Genomic DNA, 19,631 nt, shown 5'->3' with positions numbered 1-19,631 from the left:
GTTTTACTACCCATGAACTTCTGATTTTAAACTTCTGTTCTAGCTCCATTGTCTCTGTTTCTTTAAAAATACAATGAAATTTGTAGAATTCTGTAAAACAAATATTAACTGAAGCTCCTTTAGAATGTTAAAATTCACTAACTTTACAAATATTGTAGCTGTTATCAACTGAACTGTATGGCAGGGGGAAGGGAGCGGAACGTCTTACTGTAACAGGAAATACCGAGGAGAAATAGGAAATGGTTTGGGGGCTGGGTAGGAAGAGAATGGACTCAGTTTAAGACATCCAGTTTGCACTGCCCGAGGGGCAAGCAGGTTAAGAAGCTCACTGAAGAGATGGGCCAAACAGGTCTGGAACTTGCAGCTCCCGGGAAGGTCAAGGACGGAAGAAGGTGTCTGGAAGCCTCTGAGGCCACTGCTGTGACCTTGGGAAGTCTGAGCTGCAGGGATTGTGTGGAGAACGCATAACTTCATACAGCTTATTTTACAGGTGAGTTAGAGAGAAGGAACCAGTGACCAAAAAGGGGAAGGGAGGAAGTGTTGGAGAGGCAGAGGCGGAAACGAGACTGGCACAGAACACTTCTGCGGGACGGAGCATACGATAATTCCCAACTGAGATGCATGAGAGGCAGTGCTGCAAACAAGCGCAAGTGAACGTTTCCTTCTTCTGCTCCAGGTTAAAATTGTCACCGCCAGCACAAACCGCCATGCAAAGGTGAAAATGCAATACAGAGCTGGCAAAGTTTACTTTCTATAAACAAAATAAAAATTCCAAATTTCGTTAGGGAAGAAAGATGCACGAGAGCCAAAATACTTTCTTAAAAAGGTTCCTTTGGTTTCATATTTTCAGAATTAAAATAAAAGATAAACTGGTCTCTCAATTAGCTGAAGAAAAATAATCTCCAGATTCTTCAAACTGGCTGTCACCGTGGATTAACACTGACTTTTTTTTAAAAGATTTATTTATTTATTTAGAAGGCAGAGTTACAGAGAGGCAGAGGCAGAGGCAGAGAGAGAGAGAGAGAGAGAGAGAGTCTTCCATCTGCTGGTTCACTCCCCAGATGACCACAACGGCCAGAGATGGGCCAATCCGAAGCCCGGAGGCTCCTCCAGGTCTGCCACACAGGAGCAGGGGCCCAAGTATGTACACTGCCCTCTCAGGGCACACAGAGAGCTGGACTGAAAGTGGAGCAGCGATCTCGAACCGACGCCCATATATGGCATGCTGGAGCTGCAGGCAGTGGGTTTACCCAGTACGCCACAGTGCCAGCCTCTCAACACTGACCTTCTAACCAGAACAACTTGCAATAACTGACAAAAGCTCTGTCAAATGGTTTCATCTGAACACAAGATAATGGAAGAGAAAGTTGGCAAAGAGAAAAAAAATTAAGCATTTATTCTTCCTTTTCAGCAGGAGCTACATTTTAAGGCAACCAAAGCACTGCTGCTGCTGAGATGGAAAACGCTGAGACAGAAAAGTATGCCAAAAAATGTAGAATAAATGAATCTGAAAAATCACTATTTTGTAACCTCTAAAGAAAATTTTGGTTCAGACACAGATTATCAAAGGAAGCTAAAAATCATCAGAGGAGGGGTTAAAAGGAAACCTGGTATCTGTTCGGTGTCGAGACATTTTACACAGATTTCTCACTAACCAAAATTTCTTTCTTAATTAAACAAAAACTTCTAGCTTTAAAACAGAGATATAATTATCACTAACAAACCCAGGATCACTAATAGTAATAAAAGCAATCACTACATGCCTCCTATTTAATCTGAATCTAATTAAACTGCTACATCTAACTTCCAGTTTGCAGAAAATATAGAGGCTAACAGACCAGTTAAATGACACAAGGAAAGAAAACTATACAACTCCATCATGTGGGACACTCCACGTGACACAGTGATCTCTGGCAAATCTGTGCCATTTGAAAAACAAAAAAAAAATAAAGACCATCTAGAGGACAAGTGGATACATTCCAACATGTACTTGGCATAACACTGGGGAATTAGGCTGCTACTTTTGGTGATGTGACAATAGCACAGCTGGCCAGAGGAGGTCCTTGTTTCTTGGACACAGATACTGAAGTAGTTGGTGTCAAGTATCTTGATGTCTTTATTTTCAGTGTAAAATTATTCAGTAAGCTTGGTGATGGGTAAACAGCGGCGATGGGGGTGGGACCACTAGTGGGAGGGTTGTTATTATAAATTTCTCTATTTTTAAAAACAATTATTTATTTATTTTTAAGACTGACAGAGATAGAGAGAGCTTCCACCTGCTGGTTCACTCCTCAATGCCTGCAATAGCAGGGGCTGGGCCAGAATGAAGTCAGGATCCTGGAATTCAACTACGTGAACTATCACTGCTGCCTCCCAGGGTGTGCATTAGCACGAAGCTGGAACTGGAAGGTCAGCGGGGACTCCAGGCACTCCAATATGGGCTGCAGGCATCCCACATGGCATCTTAAACCCTGGGCCAGACATGTGGCCCAGCTTCCCTACTTTCCCACAAGTTTGAAAAGTTTCACCACAAAGTCCGCAGAGCAGGCATTTGGCCTGGCAGTCAGGATGCCCAAAGCCTGCATCGGAGTGCCTGGGTTCAACTGCCAGCTCTGGACCCTGGCTCCAGCCTCCTGTTGCTGTAAATTCTAACAGGCAGTGGTGATGGCTCCAATAATCGTGTTCTTGCCCCCTGTGTGGGAGATCTGGATTGAGCTCCTGGCTCCCGGTCCCAGCGTTAGCCTGGCCCAGTCTGTCTGTTGCAGGCATTTGGGAAGTAAGTCAGCAGATGAGGTTTCTGTCTGTCTCTCTTTGTCTCTCAAGTAAATAAATAAAGCTTTTTTTTTTTTTTTTTTGACAGGCAGAGTGGACAGTGAGAGAGAGAGACAGAGAGAAAGGTCTTCCTTTTGCCGTTGGTTCACCCTCCAGTGGCTGCCGCGGCCGGCGCACTGCGGCCAGCGCACCGCGCTGATCCGGTGGCAGGAGCCAGGAGCCAGGTGCTTTTCCTGGTCTCCCATGGGGTGCAGGGCCCAAGCACCTGGGCCATCCTCCACTGCACTCCCTGGCCACAGCAGAGGGCTGGCCTGGAAGAGGGGCAACCGGGACAGAATCCGGCGCCCCGACCGGGACTAGAACCCGGTGTGCCGGCGCCGCTAGGCAGAGGATTAGCCTAGTGAGCCGCGGCGCCGGCCTAAATAAAACTTTTAAATGAAGTTTTTAAAATGGTTCAACAACAACTACAAAACATAGATAGATAAAATGAATTACACAAAGATGAATTAGGCAGTTGACTTTCCAGGAAAAAGGAAATAAGCTAAGGAAATCAGAAATAAATTCAAGAGCTGATTCTTGATACATGTCAATGAAGATTAAATTCTGGATAATTTAATGAAGGAGAAGGAGTAAGTAGGTAGAAAATTAGAGGCGCAAAGGTAAAATAGGTACAGATATAAAGATAAAAGCACCATGTAACATTACTTTGCAAAACACTACACAAATAAATTTAGAAACTAGAAATGAACAACTTTCTAGGAAAATACAAATCATGTATAATTGACTTGGAAGACAAACAAAAAGCAATAACTAAAAAAGAAAAATGTTACCAAAGAGTGACTCTTCCTAAACAATTATATTAGACCAAAGCAATTTCACAAGTGTATTTCTGAACTGTTAAGAAACAATTTTAATAAAACATGAAATTTTTCAGAACAGAAGGAAGGAAAGCTACCAAATTATGAAGCTAGCATAGCCTAACAATTACATAGACATTTTAATTAACTGCAATGAAATCTCATTTAGGAATAATTTCAAATGTTAAGTAAAATACTAGTGGGTATAAACTAATAATGCTACAAAGGAATACTTTATTACAAGTAAGTGCAGTTTATTGAAGAAGTACAACAATAGTTCACCACTTCCAATATTCACCATATTAAAAGGTTTTAAAGAAGAAAAAAATTAACACATTTGTGCCCAAAAAGCATTCACAAAACTTGAACATCTACTCTGATTAAAAACAAGAGAGAGAAAGCAAAAGCTGAATACTTTACGATGAAAAAGGAATGACCATGAATACTTAAAAGGAAGAGAAAAACAGTATTTCTTGAAGATTAGATTTTCTAAGATTTCAGATATACAATCACAAGTCGACCAAATACAGTGTCTAGAAAAATAAAAACATGCCAGATTTTCCTAGCCAGTTAGGAAAAAAAAAAAAAAAAAAAAAAAAAAAAAAAAAAAAAAACCACACAAAGATTCAATTTACAACAGTAATAACAAAGAGATTATCCCCATGAGACTCAGGAGCCCCCACCTTCTCTCTGCTTGTGCTCTCCTCTGTGAAGCCCCACCTGCAGTGGAGAACTGCCTGTTACTTGTCTATGGCAAACTGGCAAGTCTGTATTATACCTGGGCTGGCTAACAATCATCTGCCGATGGCCAGGTTTTATATGGCGTGTGACAGAGGCTGGGTCAGATAGACAAATTTGCAACAGTCACATGAAGAAAACAAACTACTCAGGGCCATTAAAAAAAAAAAAACAAATTTAGAGGTAGGTGTTTGGCCTAGTGCTTTTTTTTGTTAAAGATTTATTTTATTTATTTGAAAGAGTTACAGAGAAAGGTAGAGACAGAGAGAGAGGTCTTCCATCCGTTGGTTCAGTCTCCAGATGGCCGCAACGGCCAGAGCTATGCTGATCTGAAGCCAGGAGCCTCCTCCAGGTTTCCCACACGAGTGCAGGGGTCCAAGGACCTGAGCCATCCTCTACTGCCATCCCAGGCCACAGCAGACAGCTGGATTGGAAGAGGAGCAGCCAGGACTAGAACTGGCACCCGTATGGGATGCCGGCACTTCAGGCCAGGGCTTTAACCCACTGCGCCACAGCACTGGCCCCGGCCTAGTATAACAAACTTACAGTCCCCCATTGGAGTGCATGGATACCCACCTGACTCCAGCTTCCTGCTACCCTGGGAGGCAGCAGTGAAGGTTCAAGTACCTAGGTCACTGCCATTCATGTGAGAGATTTGGATTCAATTATTGGCACCTGGCTTTGGGCCACTGCAAGCATTTGGGGAGTGAAACAGTGGGCAGGAACACTATCTCTACCTGTCTCTTTGCCTCTCAAATAAATAAGTAACAAATAATAAAAACTTTAAAAAGTAAACTGAAAGTTAAAAGCTTTTACTTTGAAAAATACCATTTTAAGTATTGTTTTTTCTCTCGAAAGTCTTTAAATTCAATACAACCACAATTAAAATTCTAGTGGATTCTTTTCTGTAACTTGACAATATAAAATACAAAACACTGAAGGGAAATAAGCCTTAATGGATATTAAAACTATTTGTAATTTTTAAAGTGGAGATTAATGGGATAGTATAAAACACCAAAATTATAATTTAATAAATGCCATTAATCCCCTTGGTTCGCTGGTTGGAAAATAAGCAAACCTAAGTTCCTACCTCATAAACAAAAAAGTAATTCCAGATGAGCTAAAGACTTAATTGTATACAATTATGCCTCAATAAAGCTGTTAGAAAAAGATTTAAACATAAAATAATAAGAATTATAAGAAACATAGGCAAAAAAAAAAAACCTCAACCAGCATATGTAAAATTCTTTATATAAGTCACAGAAGCAAGAAGCCGTAGGGAGGAGCCAGCCCTGAGGTGTAGGAGGCTAAGCCTTCACCTGTGGCACCAGTACCCTATATGGATGCCGGTTCGTGTCCCAGCTGCTCCTCTTCCAATCCAGCTCTCTACTATGGTCTGAGAAAGCAGCAAAAGATGGCCCAAGTGCTTGGGCCCTTGAACCTGTGTGAGAGACCTAGCAGAAATTCCTGGCTCCTGGCTTCGGATTTGCCCAGCTCCAGCTATTGCGACCATTTAGGGAATGAACCAGCGGATGGAAGACCTTTCTCTCGGTCTCTCTCTCTGTCTGTAACTCCACCTCTCAAATAAATGAAGAAAACCTTTAAAAAAACAAAACACAGGGAGAAAATATGTATGCATAATTATGTATTATGTAATATATAATAAGCAGGTCAATCTCCTTAATTTGCCAAGAATATGTATGCATAGGCTAATAGAAAAATGAATAGATTAATACAAAAATGATGAGCAGGGAAGTTCACAGAAAAAGAAAGAAAAATGCCCAACAAAATATATAAAATATATTCAACTTTACATACATTACTGGTGAGTGCACAAACTGATGCAGTATACAAAGAGCCAAAAAGAAGTAACATATTCATGGGTTTTTTTAATCTTAGACTTTTTTTTTTTTTTTTTAGATTTTTGTAAATGTGAAAGGCAGGGAGACAGCAACAGACAGAGATCTCCCATCATCTAGTTTAGTAACTCAAATACCTACAACAGCTGGGACTGGATCAGGTTGAAGTCAGGAGCCAGGAACTCAATCTGGGTGTCCAAGTGAGCACCAGGGATCCCAATGCTTAAGCCATCACCTGCTGCCTCCCACGGTCCTAACAGGAAGCTGGAATTGGGAGCAGAGCCAGGACTCAAACCCTGGCGTTCTGATAAGGGATGTGCGCATCCCAAGTAATGTCTTAACCACTGAGCCAAAAACCACCCCCTCATGCAAGTTTTTAAAAGGACAGGCTTGACTTTAGAATTTCTTTGTATCATTTTCATTTAATCACCTTACGCTCCATATAGAGTTCATAAGAAATTAGAGGAAAACAATGAGCGGATGAAAGGGGGCAAAAAGGTCTCTAAAGTAACTGCTGCACTAGTAGAAATATGGACGCAAGATGACTGTGACAAAAAATGCAGTCAACATATCACATTCTATCTTAACCGTCAGTATGATCAGAGCAACAACATCCGCCCTTACAGTTTTGGGTACCTATTGCTCTCCACCTTTTTTCAAAAAATATTTATTTTATTTATTTGAAAGGCAGAGTTACAGAGAGGCAGAGAGAGACAGAGAGTTGGTTCACTCCCCAGATGGCCACAACAGCTGAAGCTACGCAGATCTGAAGCCAGGAGCCAGGAGCTTCTTCTGGGTCTCCCACACAGGAGCAGGATCCCTAAGACTTGGGCCATCTTCTACTGTTTTCCCAGGCCATAGCAGAAAGCCGGATCAGAAATGGAGCAGCCAGGACTCAAACCGGCGTCCATATGGAATGCCAGCACTGCAGGCAGTGGCTTTACCCACTACGCCACAGCAGCAGCCCCTTGCTCTCCCTTTATCCCCTGCCCTACTCTCCACCACCAACTGATCATTTCCTAGTACAAAGATCCTACAGACTTACTAAGTTTCCTCATCTGCAAAATAAGCACAGCTATCTGTAGGGATGAAGTAAGAAAGTACCCACAGGATGTGTCACATAGTCAACAGCAAGCATTGGCTGCTGATTAGAAAAATCATCAACATCTTTCATCCCATCAGACACACAGGTTCTGAACTTTAATCTTATGTTTACATTGCTGTATAGTATGTATTATTTTCTTTGTATGTGTCTTTCACTAAAACTTACCTTAAACTCTTTAAAAGTAACCAAGATACTTAAAAATAAATGTGAAAGTGTCAACAGTCTAGTAATTGCTATTCCAAGTGCATTTCCTGCTACAGAAAAAAATTAGTGGAAAATGGACATACTGTACTGAACAAGGGAGGGCTGACCTCACTTAGCAAAGGCGATGCTTTCACAAGGCCTATGCCCACCCTCAATTACTGCTGAGGGTTTGTTTTCTAGTGAATCTCAATGACCTTGAACAAACCTCAGAGAAGAGCCCCTCTCAAATAAATTAAAGCAAAGTATCTTGGATTTTATTCCACTAAAGAGAAAAGCGTATTTCCCATAGAAAGAAATCCTGCATTTCTTCCGTAGAGACACATCTGACACAATGATAGAGAAATGCCAATCCACTTCTGCCTGAAGGCTTAGATCACTACTCTCGTTACTATGCATCTCTCATCCAACTCCACACTTCCGTAGTCCCTTCCACATGCACCCACTGAAAATGGTAAGAAAGGAAAAAGGCAAAAACAACTTTTTCCCCAGGAATCACACACTGTGAATACCTACTCAAAACTCTTAAAAGTAATCCCTACTGCAACCTTTCTACATTTTTTTTTTTTTATGACAGGCAGAGTGGACAGAGAAAGAGAGAGACACAGAGAGAAAGGTCTTCCTTCAGTTGGTTCACCCCCAGTGGCCGCTGCGGCTGGCGCACCGTGCTGATCCGAAGGCAGGAGCCAGGTACTTATCCTGGTTTCCCATGGGGTGCAGGGCCCAAGCACTTGGGCCATCCTCCACTGCACTCCCGGGCCACCACAGAGAGCTGGCCTGGAAGAGGGGCAACCGGGACAGAATCCGGCGCCCTGACCGGGACTAGAACCCGGGGTGCCGGCGTCGCAGGCGGAGGATTAGCCTAGTGAGCCGCGGCACCGGCCTACATTTTCTTTATTTTTTCCCTCTTATGCTCCACTACCCTTCCCTCCACTTACCTTGTTTCTGGCTCTGTAACTGTCCCATTCACGCTTGTTTGTTGTGTAAATTCTGTCTCCTGTACATACCCTGAGAGCAAAATGTGCAGCTTTCCTTTCAGTTTCTAAATGTTCCCACAGCACCTAGCAGAAAACCTAACAGTAGGTACTAAAAAGTGTTTTGAAATAAGTGAATAAAATGTTATTATCTACACTGTAGCATATTGCAGAGCCCTGGATTAATCTTCAGAAAAACTGGAATCTTTACCAAAGTAAAACCATTTGATGGTTCTGCAGCTTCATATTTAAGTATCAAGTATTAGCTTCTTTATTTATAAAATGGGCCTTTTCCTTTTAGACATTTGTTTTTTAAGATTTATTTATTCGAAAGTCAGAACTACGGGGTGGGGGCGGGGGTGGTCCACCTGTTGGTCCACTCCCTGGATGGCCACAACAGCTAGGTGTGAGCCAAGTAAAAGCCAGGACCCAGGAGCTTCTTCCAGGGCTCGCACATGGGTAGCATGGACCCAAGCTATTGGGCCATCTCTTGTTCCTTTTCCCAGGCCTATTAGCAGGGAGCCAGATGAGAGGTAGAACAGCCAGAACTCAAGGCCAGCACCCATAAAGGATGCTGGCACTGCAGGCAGCAGCTTTACTTGCTATGGCACGATGCAGGCCCCAGTAGTTTTTTAAAGTGAAATATAATAATTGTGCATGTTACGGGGTAGTGTTATAACTTGATATTACATACAATGTATAATGGCCAAATTAGGCCATTTCCATCTCCTTAAACATTTATCATTTTTTGTATTAGGAACCGTCAAATTCCTCATTCTTTATAAAATGTACAGTAAATTGTTGCAAATTATAAATTTATTCCCTATACTATCTATATTCTGGTACTCCCTATGCAACTTCTTTCTCCATCCACCACCCTACCCTCCCTAACCTCTAGTGACCACTATCCTACTCTCCTCTTCCATGAAGTCGACTTTTTTAGCTTCCACGTATAAGTGCTAGAATATGCAGTAGTAGTTTCTAGGTCTGGCTTATTTTGCTTAATTTTAAGTCTCCTAAAAGCATGGCTATCAGGGCCAGCTCTGTGGCATTAGCTGAGAAAGCCAACGCCTGTGATGTCAGCATTCCATGTGGGTGCCAGTTCGAGTCTTGGCTGCTCCACTTCTGATCCAGCTCTCTGCAATTGACCTGGGAAGGCAGTAGAAGATGGCTCAAGTGTTTGAGACCCTGCACCCACATGGGAGACCCAGAGGAAGCTCCTGGCTCCTAGCTTTGGATAGGCCCAGCTTCAGCCATTGGGGCCATTTGGGGAGTGGACCAGTGGATGGAGGAGTTCTCTCTTTCTCTCTGCCTCTGCCTCTCTATAACTCTGCCTTTCAAATAAATAAATAAATCTGTTTTTTAAAAAATGTGGCTATTACTTGCTCTACTGCTGCATACAGTTTCACAAAATGAGATGATGGAAGTTAAAAGTACTTATTATACTGCTTTCATGGTTACTTCTTTCTTTTTTTTTCCCCGACAGGCAGTCAGACAGTGAGAGAGAGAGAGAGAGAAAGGTCTTCCTTCCATTGGTTCACCCCCAAAGTGGCCGCTACGGCCAGCACTGTGCTGATCTGAAGCCAGGAGCCAGGTGCTTCTCCTGGTTTCCCATGCAGGTGCAGGGGCCCAAGCACTTAGGCCATCCTCCACTGCCTTCCCGGGCCACAGCAGAGAGCTGGACTGGAAGAGGAGCAACCAGGACAGAATCCGGTGCCCCAAAGGGGACTAGAACCAGGGGTGCCGGCACCGCAGGCGGAGGATTAGCCAAGTGAGCCGTGGCGCTGGTCCACGGTTGTTTCTTAAAAAAACCATAGTGTTTGTCAATCAGATTTCTAAATTTAAGTAAGAACAATGGAGATATTCTAATAGGAGAAACAGATTTAATTAATATGATTGCCCCTTTTTTTCCTTAAAAACAAGGGAAGAAGTCATAAGCAATGTCAAAATACTGATATACATTATGTCATTACAAGTCTAATGTTTACACTTTGAAAAAGAAGTGGCCTACATTAACCAATCTTAATTGTAATTTATATATAAAATATCTGTGGGTAGTTAGTTATCTCTTACCAGGTTCTGGAAGATCTAATTTTGCCCGCTTTAGCTCTGCCATAGAAATCTGAAGTTGCTCTATTACAAAATCATCTTCAAAGAAAAAGTCCTTTGCCAAGGTCTCCTGAAGAAATTCTACAAGTTCTTCCATAGACAGTTTCATTAGATGTTCTAAGAGAGGATGAGAGAAATAACAATGCTGAGTCAGCAGTTTACTCCAGATGGAGAAGATAATATATTCTATTGAAGTGCAGTGTGTTTTTAAACAGGACATTTAAAAGGCCATGTACACAATTTGTACGTGGTATTATAGATGTAAGACAAAAATACTCTCTGCTATTAAAGCAGTCACAGAGAAAAGTAGATAACCTCACTGGGGAGACAAGGTAGGAGAACACTGCCGAACATTTTCTCACTGGTTTAAGAACAACCACATCTGGGCATTCATATTAAGCTTCTGGGAGTCGAGAGACACAGAAAGATCACCTACAAAATGTGAAGCAACTCCAGCCCTCATAGGCAAATCCATTTTTTTTTTTTTTTTTTGACAGGCAGAGTGGACAGTGAGAGAGAGAGAGACAGGGAGAAAAGTCTTCCTTTTCCATTGATTCATTCCCCAATGGCCGCTGTGGCCAGCGCGCTGCGGCCGGCGCACCGCAACGATCCAAAGCCAGGAGCCAGGTACTTCTCCTGGTCTCCCATGGGGTGCAGGGCCCAAGCACTTGGGCCATCCTCCACTGCCCTCCCGGGCCACAGCAGAGAGCTGGACTGGAAGAGGAGCAACCGGGACAGAATCTGGTACCCTGACTGGGACTAGAACCTGGGGTGCCGGCGCTGCAGGCGGAGGATTAGCCTAGTGAGCCACAGCGCCGGCCGCGAATCCACTTTTAAGACTGCATTTATTAGTGTTTCAAATTTCAAAAAAAAAAAAGAATTTATTTGCAAGTTTTATTTCTACTTATAAAATCAGTTTTATTAGAAAAATATTCAAATATTGACAAAAAGCACAAAGTAAAACTAAGATCCCAATCTCCTACCAGTACACATATAATTCTGTGTATATATGAACCTCAATTCACAAAACTAAATTATACTAATTATTCACTTCCTTGCTTTTTCCCATTCAATAGTGTATCACTGATATCCCTCACCTCAACAAATGATTTTACATCATCATTAATAACTATCTAAGAATACACTGCACATGTGCATCATAATTTATTCAGCCTTCTAATAATAGGTATTTAGGTTCTGATTTTTAAAATTTTTTAAATTTATTCATTTTTATTTATTTCAAATGCAGAGATGGAGAGAGAGAGACAGAGAAAGAGAAACAGACAGACAGAGATCTTTCATCCACTGGTTCACTCTCCAAGTCCCTGCAACAGCCAGGACTGAGCCAAGGACTTTGATCTGAGGCTCTGACATGAGCGGCAGGGACTAAAGTGTTTGAGCCATCACTCACTGCTCACAGGGTGCACATTAACAAGAAGCTGGAATCAGAAGCAGAGGCAGGACTCAAACCCAGGCACTCCAATATGGGATGTGGGCATCCCAAGCGGTGTCAACTGCTCGCCAAACACCAGCCTGTTTCCAATTACTGTGTGAAGAACCTACAGTGACAACCTCTCCAAATATTTTTAAGGCAATAAGGAAGAAAACAAAAGTGAGTAAAAGAAATGAATATCTCCTACAACCTACAAGCTCCAGCTAACCACTGGTTACAGAGTCCAGAGACAGATTTGTTTTGTTTTCATTTTTTTTAAATTAGCCAATAACAAACTACACATACTTATGGTGTAGAGTATGTTTGGATGCAGGTTTATGTTGCAAGCTGACATGTCCATTACCTCACATACTAATTTTTGGAATGAGAATAGTAAAATCTCCCCTCTCGACAACTGGCAGGTACAATGCACGTGACTCATGAACTGCAGCCACCACACTGCCTGACAGCGCTCCATTTTCCACAACTCCCTCTCTGCCTCCCTGAAACGCTGCCTCCCTGACCAGCTTCTCTCCCCAGCCGCCTTCCGGTTTTGGAAACTTTCTGTGGTTTTGAAGGAACTTCAGTCTTTGAGCTGTGGCCCTAGATAAGGAAAACCTATTAGCAGAGAGATTTTCCACAGTTTATATAGTCTAATGATAGGGTGGCATATAAAGTAACTGTTACACTTAAAGCTGACTTACTAAAGGTACAGACATTTTTTACTTTTCAAAATTAATCCAGCATCATATAAGAAAAACAATTTAAGAGGGAAAACAGAGTTATAAAGAAATAGAATATTATGCTTGTATTTTTTCACTGTTTGGGAAACATTACAAATCCCTTAATAAAAATTGCATCTTTGTTCTCTATTTGGAGCCATTCATAAACCAGAGAGAAAGGCAGTAAAGGGGGAGGCAGGGTGGGATGGGGAGGATTGCAAACGGTTCACAACAGAAGCCCGAGTCTGCAGGACAACCGTCTCCATCATCATTTTGTTCTGGAGCTCACGTCTGTGTGTTGGGGAGATAAACCACAATGCTGCCGAATGCTTTTCTTGAAAAGAATACGCGATACAAAAGTGCTTTTAAAGGGATTCTTCATTCCTATCTAGGGTATGGCTGGTCTGGCCCTCCTGAAGTCCATTCTTTTCAAGTAAACAAGTAAACAATCTTACACTAAAACACCTAACATGCACTTAGAACAATGCCAAGCACAGCACAGAGAAAAACCACAAACACCACCCCACACACTCGTGAGCTTATGATTTACTCGGGAGACTGAACAGACTATTCCAGAATAACGTACGAGAGCAGAGTATATGAGGCATGTGAAACTGTCGTAAGGCCTAGAAGTAATATATCAGGTTCTTAAGTGTTCAATGATTCCCTTTTCTGCTGAGCTACAAGAGGAGTCACATAAGTTTTAAGGTTGAATTGAGACTTGAAAGATGAACAAGATTCTTCATACCAACGAAAATAAAACCTCTTCCCTTGATTCTAAGGTAACACACAGCATATCAAATTCACAGAATCCTTGAAATACTACAACTGAAGACCAAAGCCATCAGCTGTAAAAACGAAAAGCCAGTACTGCCTTGCTGCATTTATGAGCTACAGGCACTGCCTGTGCCTGCCCCGGAGGCCACAGAGCAGTCGGGCAGAGACAGATCTGCAAGGTCCCCGTCCACATGCAAGGTCCCCATCCGCAACTCGGAGCTGGATGCTTTTTCTCCTGGAGGAAACAGCAACAGAAATGTTCTCCCGAGCCCTTTTCACTCTGGTGTCTCCCTGTTCTCCTGTTACAAACTTGAGATCACATCAATGAAAAAATTCAGTGGTCCCAATGGAAACCAACACCTACTAAGATTACTTTTATCAAACTATCAAATTGCATTCTACTGTCTAAGCGTAAAAATGAAACTGATATGAAGAGGAAATAATCAAAGATCTCTACAATATAGTGAGCTCCTAATATGAAAAAGAACCAACAAAAGTAAATTTTCAAATGATGATGATTTTTCCACTGATTTTCAAGAATTTTTTTTAAACCATTACTAAAAGACAGTGAATAAGAAGTAAGAGTGGGGATTGAGAAATGGAGTTTTTCTTACTTTTGTGTAACTTTAAGATTGTGTAAGACATAGCAGTAAGAACTCGTTCTCCTTCAAAGATGTAGATATCCCAAATCCTGAGGTTTAGGGTAAAGGGAGTCTATAATTAAAGGCAAAACAAAACAGAAACAAGGTTAACAGCTTTCCCTGACCTTACGATTATAATTTTATGATTGAGTTTTGTAAATAAATACTCACACGATCAAGGAAACATTGAAAAAACCATTTCATTGTATAAAAACTGGTGTAGATTTCTTGGGAATCCTGAAACAACAAAGACCTCACAATTTTGGGACTGTAGCAAACAAATATAACAATCTAATACTAAATATTAGGAGGGCTATTCTGTTAGAGCAAATCATGTAATCATCTCATTAAAAATATTTTCCATGATTTTTTTTCTATTTTTACTTTTTATCCCAAAATGTGACTTCTCAAAATCACCCCAAGACTAAATTTCACATAGGGTAGTAATACAACACATATCTTTTCTTGAGTATAAAAGGGCACTTCAAAAAACTCATGGGAAAGTGAATTAAAAGATCAGTTTTGGAGACTGTCATCCTGGAGCAGCAGTGTGCGCCGTTGTTGGTGATGCTGGTATCCCATATTGGAGTACTTCTCTGAGTCCAATCCAGCTTCCTGCCAATGTGCCTGGGAAGACAGCGGATCACTGATCGCCCAAGCACTAGGCCCCTGCCACACTTGTGGAAGACCTGGATGGAGTTCGAGGTTCCTGGCTCCAGTCTGGCCCAGCAGCAGCTGGTGCAGTCTTTTGGAGAGTGAGTCAGCAGATGGAATACCTCTCTCTCTCTCTCTCTGTCATTTGCATTTCAAATAAATAAAATAAATCTTTTTAAAAAAAGGGGATAAATTTTGGTGTAAAAAATTTTGAAATTCATCAACAGTTTTTTCATAATACACATTTTCCCACTTTCCATGAACTTTCTGAAGACCTCTTGTACGTATGGATTTCAAAATTTTTTGCACCAAAATAAAACTTATCTTTTAATACAATTCTCCATGAGCTTTTTGAAGTATGCTCATATTGTACTGTAAATTATCTGTTTTACTAAACTACTGCTTAATAATGAACATATATACAATTCACTAGGAGTCTGTATGACCCTTAAAATCCTTTCATGCTATTAAAAAAGCCTCCAAAATAATTAAGAAAGTTTGTGTTCTCTAAAACTTTATTGTCTGTCTGGATCTATGAATTAGGACTATGAAAGTCCATCGATAGTATATTTTACATATCTGATGTTCTTCAAATAACTGGAAATTATATCTGCATAGTAACTGAAATTTACCATGTTAGTAAGGTAACTGGAATCAAAGACGGAATTTAATTAGTCTAGCTTTATCTTACTACTGTTGGGTACTGGGTCAACAGCGTATCTACCTACCAAGTGCTGCTTAAGCTTGGACAGAAATTTACTCAATATTTTTTCATGATGTTCTTGAAACCTCAAGAGTTTAGGAAAACCTTGGACAAAAAAGCCTAGAATACAAACATAAACACAATACTTCATAAACAATATGAAGAAAAATTTCCAATTTAAAAGTACAACATACTTCTTTCATCTGTAACTGTCAAAATGAAAAGAAACATCCATTGGTTACCAAAATATTTCTCACTCCCATCAAATTAATACTTACATATAAGCTTTGGATAATGAAACTTATAGCTTAGTATTTGCTAAGGACCTACTAAAATTTGTAAAATAATTAAAGAGGACTGAATATTTCTGAACTAAAAAGGACACTAAGATGCTAAAAAAAATGAAACTGAAGCCATTTATGAAGATTATCTATTCTTTTAAGACACGAAGGGACAGTGGTGCCCTGGTTTAAGCTACAGCTTGGGAGCCCATATCCCTTATCAGAGTGTCTGACTCCAGACCTGGCTACTTTGTGCCTGATCCTGCTTCTCCCTAATGTACCTGAGATGGTGGCACATGATGGCTTAGGTACTTGGGTTCCTGTCACTCACATGGGAGACCTGAAAGGAGTTCCTGGCATCTGGCTTCAGCCTGGCACTGCCCCGGCTCATGTGGGAATTTGGGGAGTCAACCAATGGCTTAAAGATTTCCTTCCCTCTGTCTATCCCTTTCTCTGTGTCAATCTGCCTTTCAAGTAAAAACAAAAACAGGCTGACACTGTGGGAAAGCAGTAGAGGATGGCCCAAGTACCTAAGCCCCTGCCACCCACGAGGGGAACCTGGTTGGAGTTCCAGGATCCTGGCCTCGGCCTGGCCCAGCATTGGCAGTTGCAGTCTTTTGGGGGAATGAACCAATGGTTGGAGGATAACTCTCTCTAACTCTGCTTTTCAAATAAATAAAATAAATCTTTAAGCAAATAAACAAAAACAAAAACACCTGTATCTCAAATGCCTAAATCTTTTTATAGGCTGCCCTAATCTTTTTATTACTTTGTTTTACTGTTAGTACATTATATAACAAATATTGCATTACTTTTTGCAAGTTTACTCAAACACGTTCATCAGTATCACGTATCTAAAGTTTTTATCACTTCTAAAATATTTTGTCTAAGCTATATTTAACATCAGTTAAAACTTACAGGTATTATGTGATGAATGCTATATCAAAAATCATATTTTATCCCAACTATACAATATAATCTTTGAGATTTCTAGGAGGCAACTACTTGTAAACGATAGAAGCTAATATTAAGTTTGTATATTTAACTGATTGAACTTTACAGCTATTTTTATTCACAAGCTCCCTTTCAGGTACTTATACAATTTATTAAAAAATATATGTACTCTATGAACTTTATGATTTCTTCATACTGGTGTTTTCTGACCTGAGTTGTATGCAACTTTGAAAGATGCTAATAGACAGTCCTATGTTTTTAAAAAAGAATCCAGGGGGACATGTTTATGTTATATATCTATCTTGTATATTCATGATGTACATTAAATTATTAATGTTCTAAGCTGTCTTTCAGACTCATTAAAATTTATTTTTCTTTAACTCAATCTCGTAGACCTATTTGAAAGAGGAGTTCATTGTTCCCCCCACAGAACATCTGTTTCCAAGAAAAGAAACTACGTTCCTCCAAAAACCTGAGGAACATGCCATTGGGAAACACTGCTTTACAATTTACTGGGCAGAACTATTTCTTAGCTAGTGTTCAGTTTTCCAAGGTGTGTGTAAAAATTTCCAGAGATACAGACTCTGTTTCTCTCTTGGTGATATTTTCCACTGAAACTACTTCATAAAAAAAATCTATAATCCTCTATCAGTCCCACTTTCATGGTCAATTTGATAGTACTGGGAGTTGTAAAAATTTCAGCAAAAGTCTGGCTTTGCAAAAGTCAAAGCAGGGGCCGGCTTTTTTGTGGAGCAGGAGTAAAGGGGCTGCCTACAATGCAGGCATCCCAGATGGATGCCACGCCCTGTCTGCTTCACTTCCGATGCAGCTCCCTGCTAATAGCCTGGGAAGAGCAATGGAGGATGGCGCAGGTGTTTGATCCCTGCTCTCTGGCAGACCTGGTTGAAGCTCCTGGCTCCTAGCTTCAGCCTGCCTCAGCCCTGGCTGTTGTGCAGGAGTGAATCAGCAGACAGAAGCTCTGCTCTCTCTCTCTCTTGTGTGTCTCTTCCTCTCTGCAACTCTACCTTGCAAATGAATAAATATTTTGTAAAGAATCAGTGTACTTCAGGAACAACTAGTTCAAGGATACTTAAGATATTTAATATTTCTTCACTTTTCAGTTTTGTCCCAGTCTTGATATTTCAAATCACATCTTTTTCAGTCCTAGCTTTGAGTCCAGACATTTATAAGTGATACTACTTTTATATAGGAAATAGAAAAAAATGAGTAACTTTTTATTATAAAATTTCATAGGCATACATATAAACAGGTATCTCCAAGTATATTTAAGTGTAAATGTTAGGATAGAATTAATATTGCTTTATAAATTAACTGCTGGCAATAACTGCTGAGGTAAGCTATCAAACAGGTTTAAAATTGGACTGCTTTCCACACAGTTACACACCACTTAAGCTGTAACATTCCACTGTATTTCAAGATAGATCAGCAACACCATCTCACAGGAAAGCCAAGTGAAGGCTCCTCAGGAAGAATTCTTTTCCTTCAAGCTAGCTTTTTAAATGATATTGCCTATGGGATGGCAACCCGACATAATAACACATTCTTAATTTTTAGAATTACTTATGGGATGAGAAGTGCCCAGAAATTGCTATAAAGCAAATAATATTGTTAAAATAATTAGCAATGGACATGAAGGGAGACAGATAACAGCAAACACCCACATGCTGCAACAGCCCTAAAACCCCCATAAAAATCACATACTAAGACTGTGGAGTTTAATAAACAATGGACTATGGAAGTTCATAATTTTAAAAATATTAAAACAGCACTTTAAAATCTGTTATTAGAGTAACCAGTATTAAAATCATTTAGAATTCAATATTATCATATGGATGGCACTAAGAAAATAATTTTTGCATTATATGGACAAGTATGACTTTTATTTCCAAGATAAGTTGCAATCAAAACTCTCTGAATTAAAGTTCACTGTTCATCCTCTCAAGGAAAAGGTTATTAAAAACAACGCGCTAACTTTAAAACCATGAGAGCACTGACGTCTGAAATACTAAATGATCAAGTACCTACAACACATTACTGCCTTTTATTCAAAATGGAGTGTTTTACAGCTGAAAGAGCTAAAACCCACACTTGAAATATAAAACTACTATATACCTTTCCTTCAAATTCCTAAAAATAATTCCTCAATTAATAGTCTTTCACAAGGATTATACATCACAACATCCAGTCAATGGAGCATTTCACTAAAATGGTAACTGCATGACTGTCTGAAAGTTTTAGTCAAAAGACATCTTTTATTTCCCCCCCAAAATAGGACTTTTTCTAAATTCCTCCCAATCTACATTAGTTTCATCTGACTGAGAGTAAGTAAGGAAAGAATTGCTAAATGACAATAATATGCTCTGGAGGAAAAGACAAAGGAAAAATCAATGTGAATGAGAAGTTTAGAAAAGTTCAATGAAGAAACTTGAAATAGGTAACAAATCCTAATTAACTAATAAGCCCTGAAACATTCAGATTGTTTTATGTAACTCTACCAAGCATCTCAGATTTTTGTTTGAATCTGTTTCTTCCTGTCTCTTGTTTCCTTATGATAAAGCATGGGGCTTTCTTACCATGCATGGCGTGCTTGGGGCCTGAGAAGAGTTTGACAAGGGCCCAGAAGGCATCTTCCTCGTTCATATACATGAGGAGCAGAGCTGTGATCTGGCTCATCCCCTGACAGTACCCGACTTCCTAGAGCAAACAACACAGAAACTGGGGACTTTACATTCAAATTACATAGATATGCACATAGGAAATCCTAATCTAAATAAAAATCAGAATACATCTAGGCATATTATTTAATGGGAAATCTGCAGATAATCTTCGCA

At 40.3% G+C, this 19,631-nt stretch overlaps 1 protein-coding gene across 9 annotated transcripts in view; it reads right to left on the bottom strand.

Moving 5' to 3' along the window:
* USP6NL (USP6 N-terminal like) overlaps positions 1-19,631 on the bottom strand; it is a 256,503-nt gene that overhangs the window by 18,216 nt on the left and 218,656 nt on the right. For 8 of the 9 annotated variants that reach the window (XM_089311764.1, XM_051821561.3, XM_089311763.1 and 5 more), the window contains 5 exons: positions 19,374-19,494; positions 15,570-15,664; positions 14,359-14,424; positions 14,161-14,260; positions 10,580-10,732 (listed from right to left, as the gene is read on the bottom strand). In XM_089311764.1, coding sequence (XP_089167890.1) covers positions 10,580-10,732; positions 14,161-14,260; positions 14,359-14,424; positions 15,570-15,664; positions 19,374-19,494 — 535 coding nt within the window. The remainder of the gene's footprint in view (positions 1-10,579; positions 10,733-14,160; positions 14,261-14,358; positions 14,425-15,569; positions 15,665-19,373; positions 19,495-19,631) is intronic. The other variant, XM_070055727.2, reaches the window with a different exon arrangement.

This window comes from Oryctolagus cuniculus, chromosome 13 (genome assembly GCF_051225735.1).
Source record: "Oryctolagus cuniculus isolate XC-2025 breed Fujian yellow rabbit chromosome 13, ASM5122573v1, whole genome shotgun sequence".
NCBI lineage: Eukaryota > Metazoa > Chordata > Mammalia > Lagomorpha > Leporidae > Oryctolagus > Oryctolagus cuniculus.
Note: the sequence above shows the minus strand (reverse complement) of the source record. Positions and strands in the feature narration are given on the sequence as shown.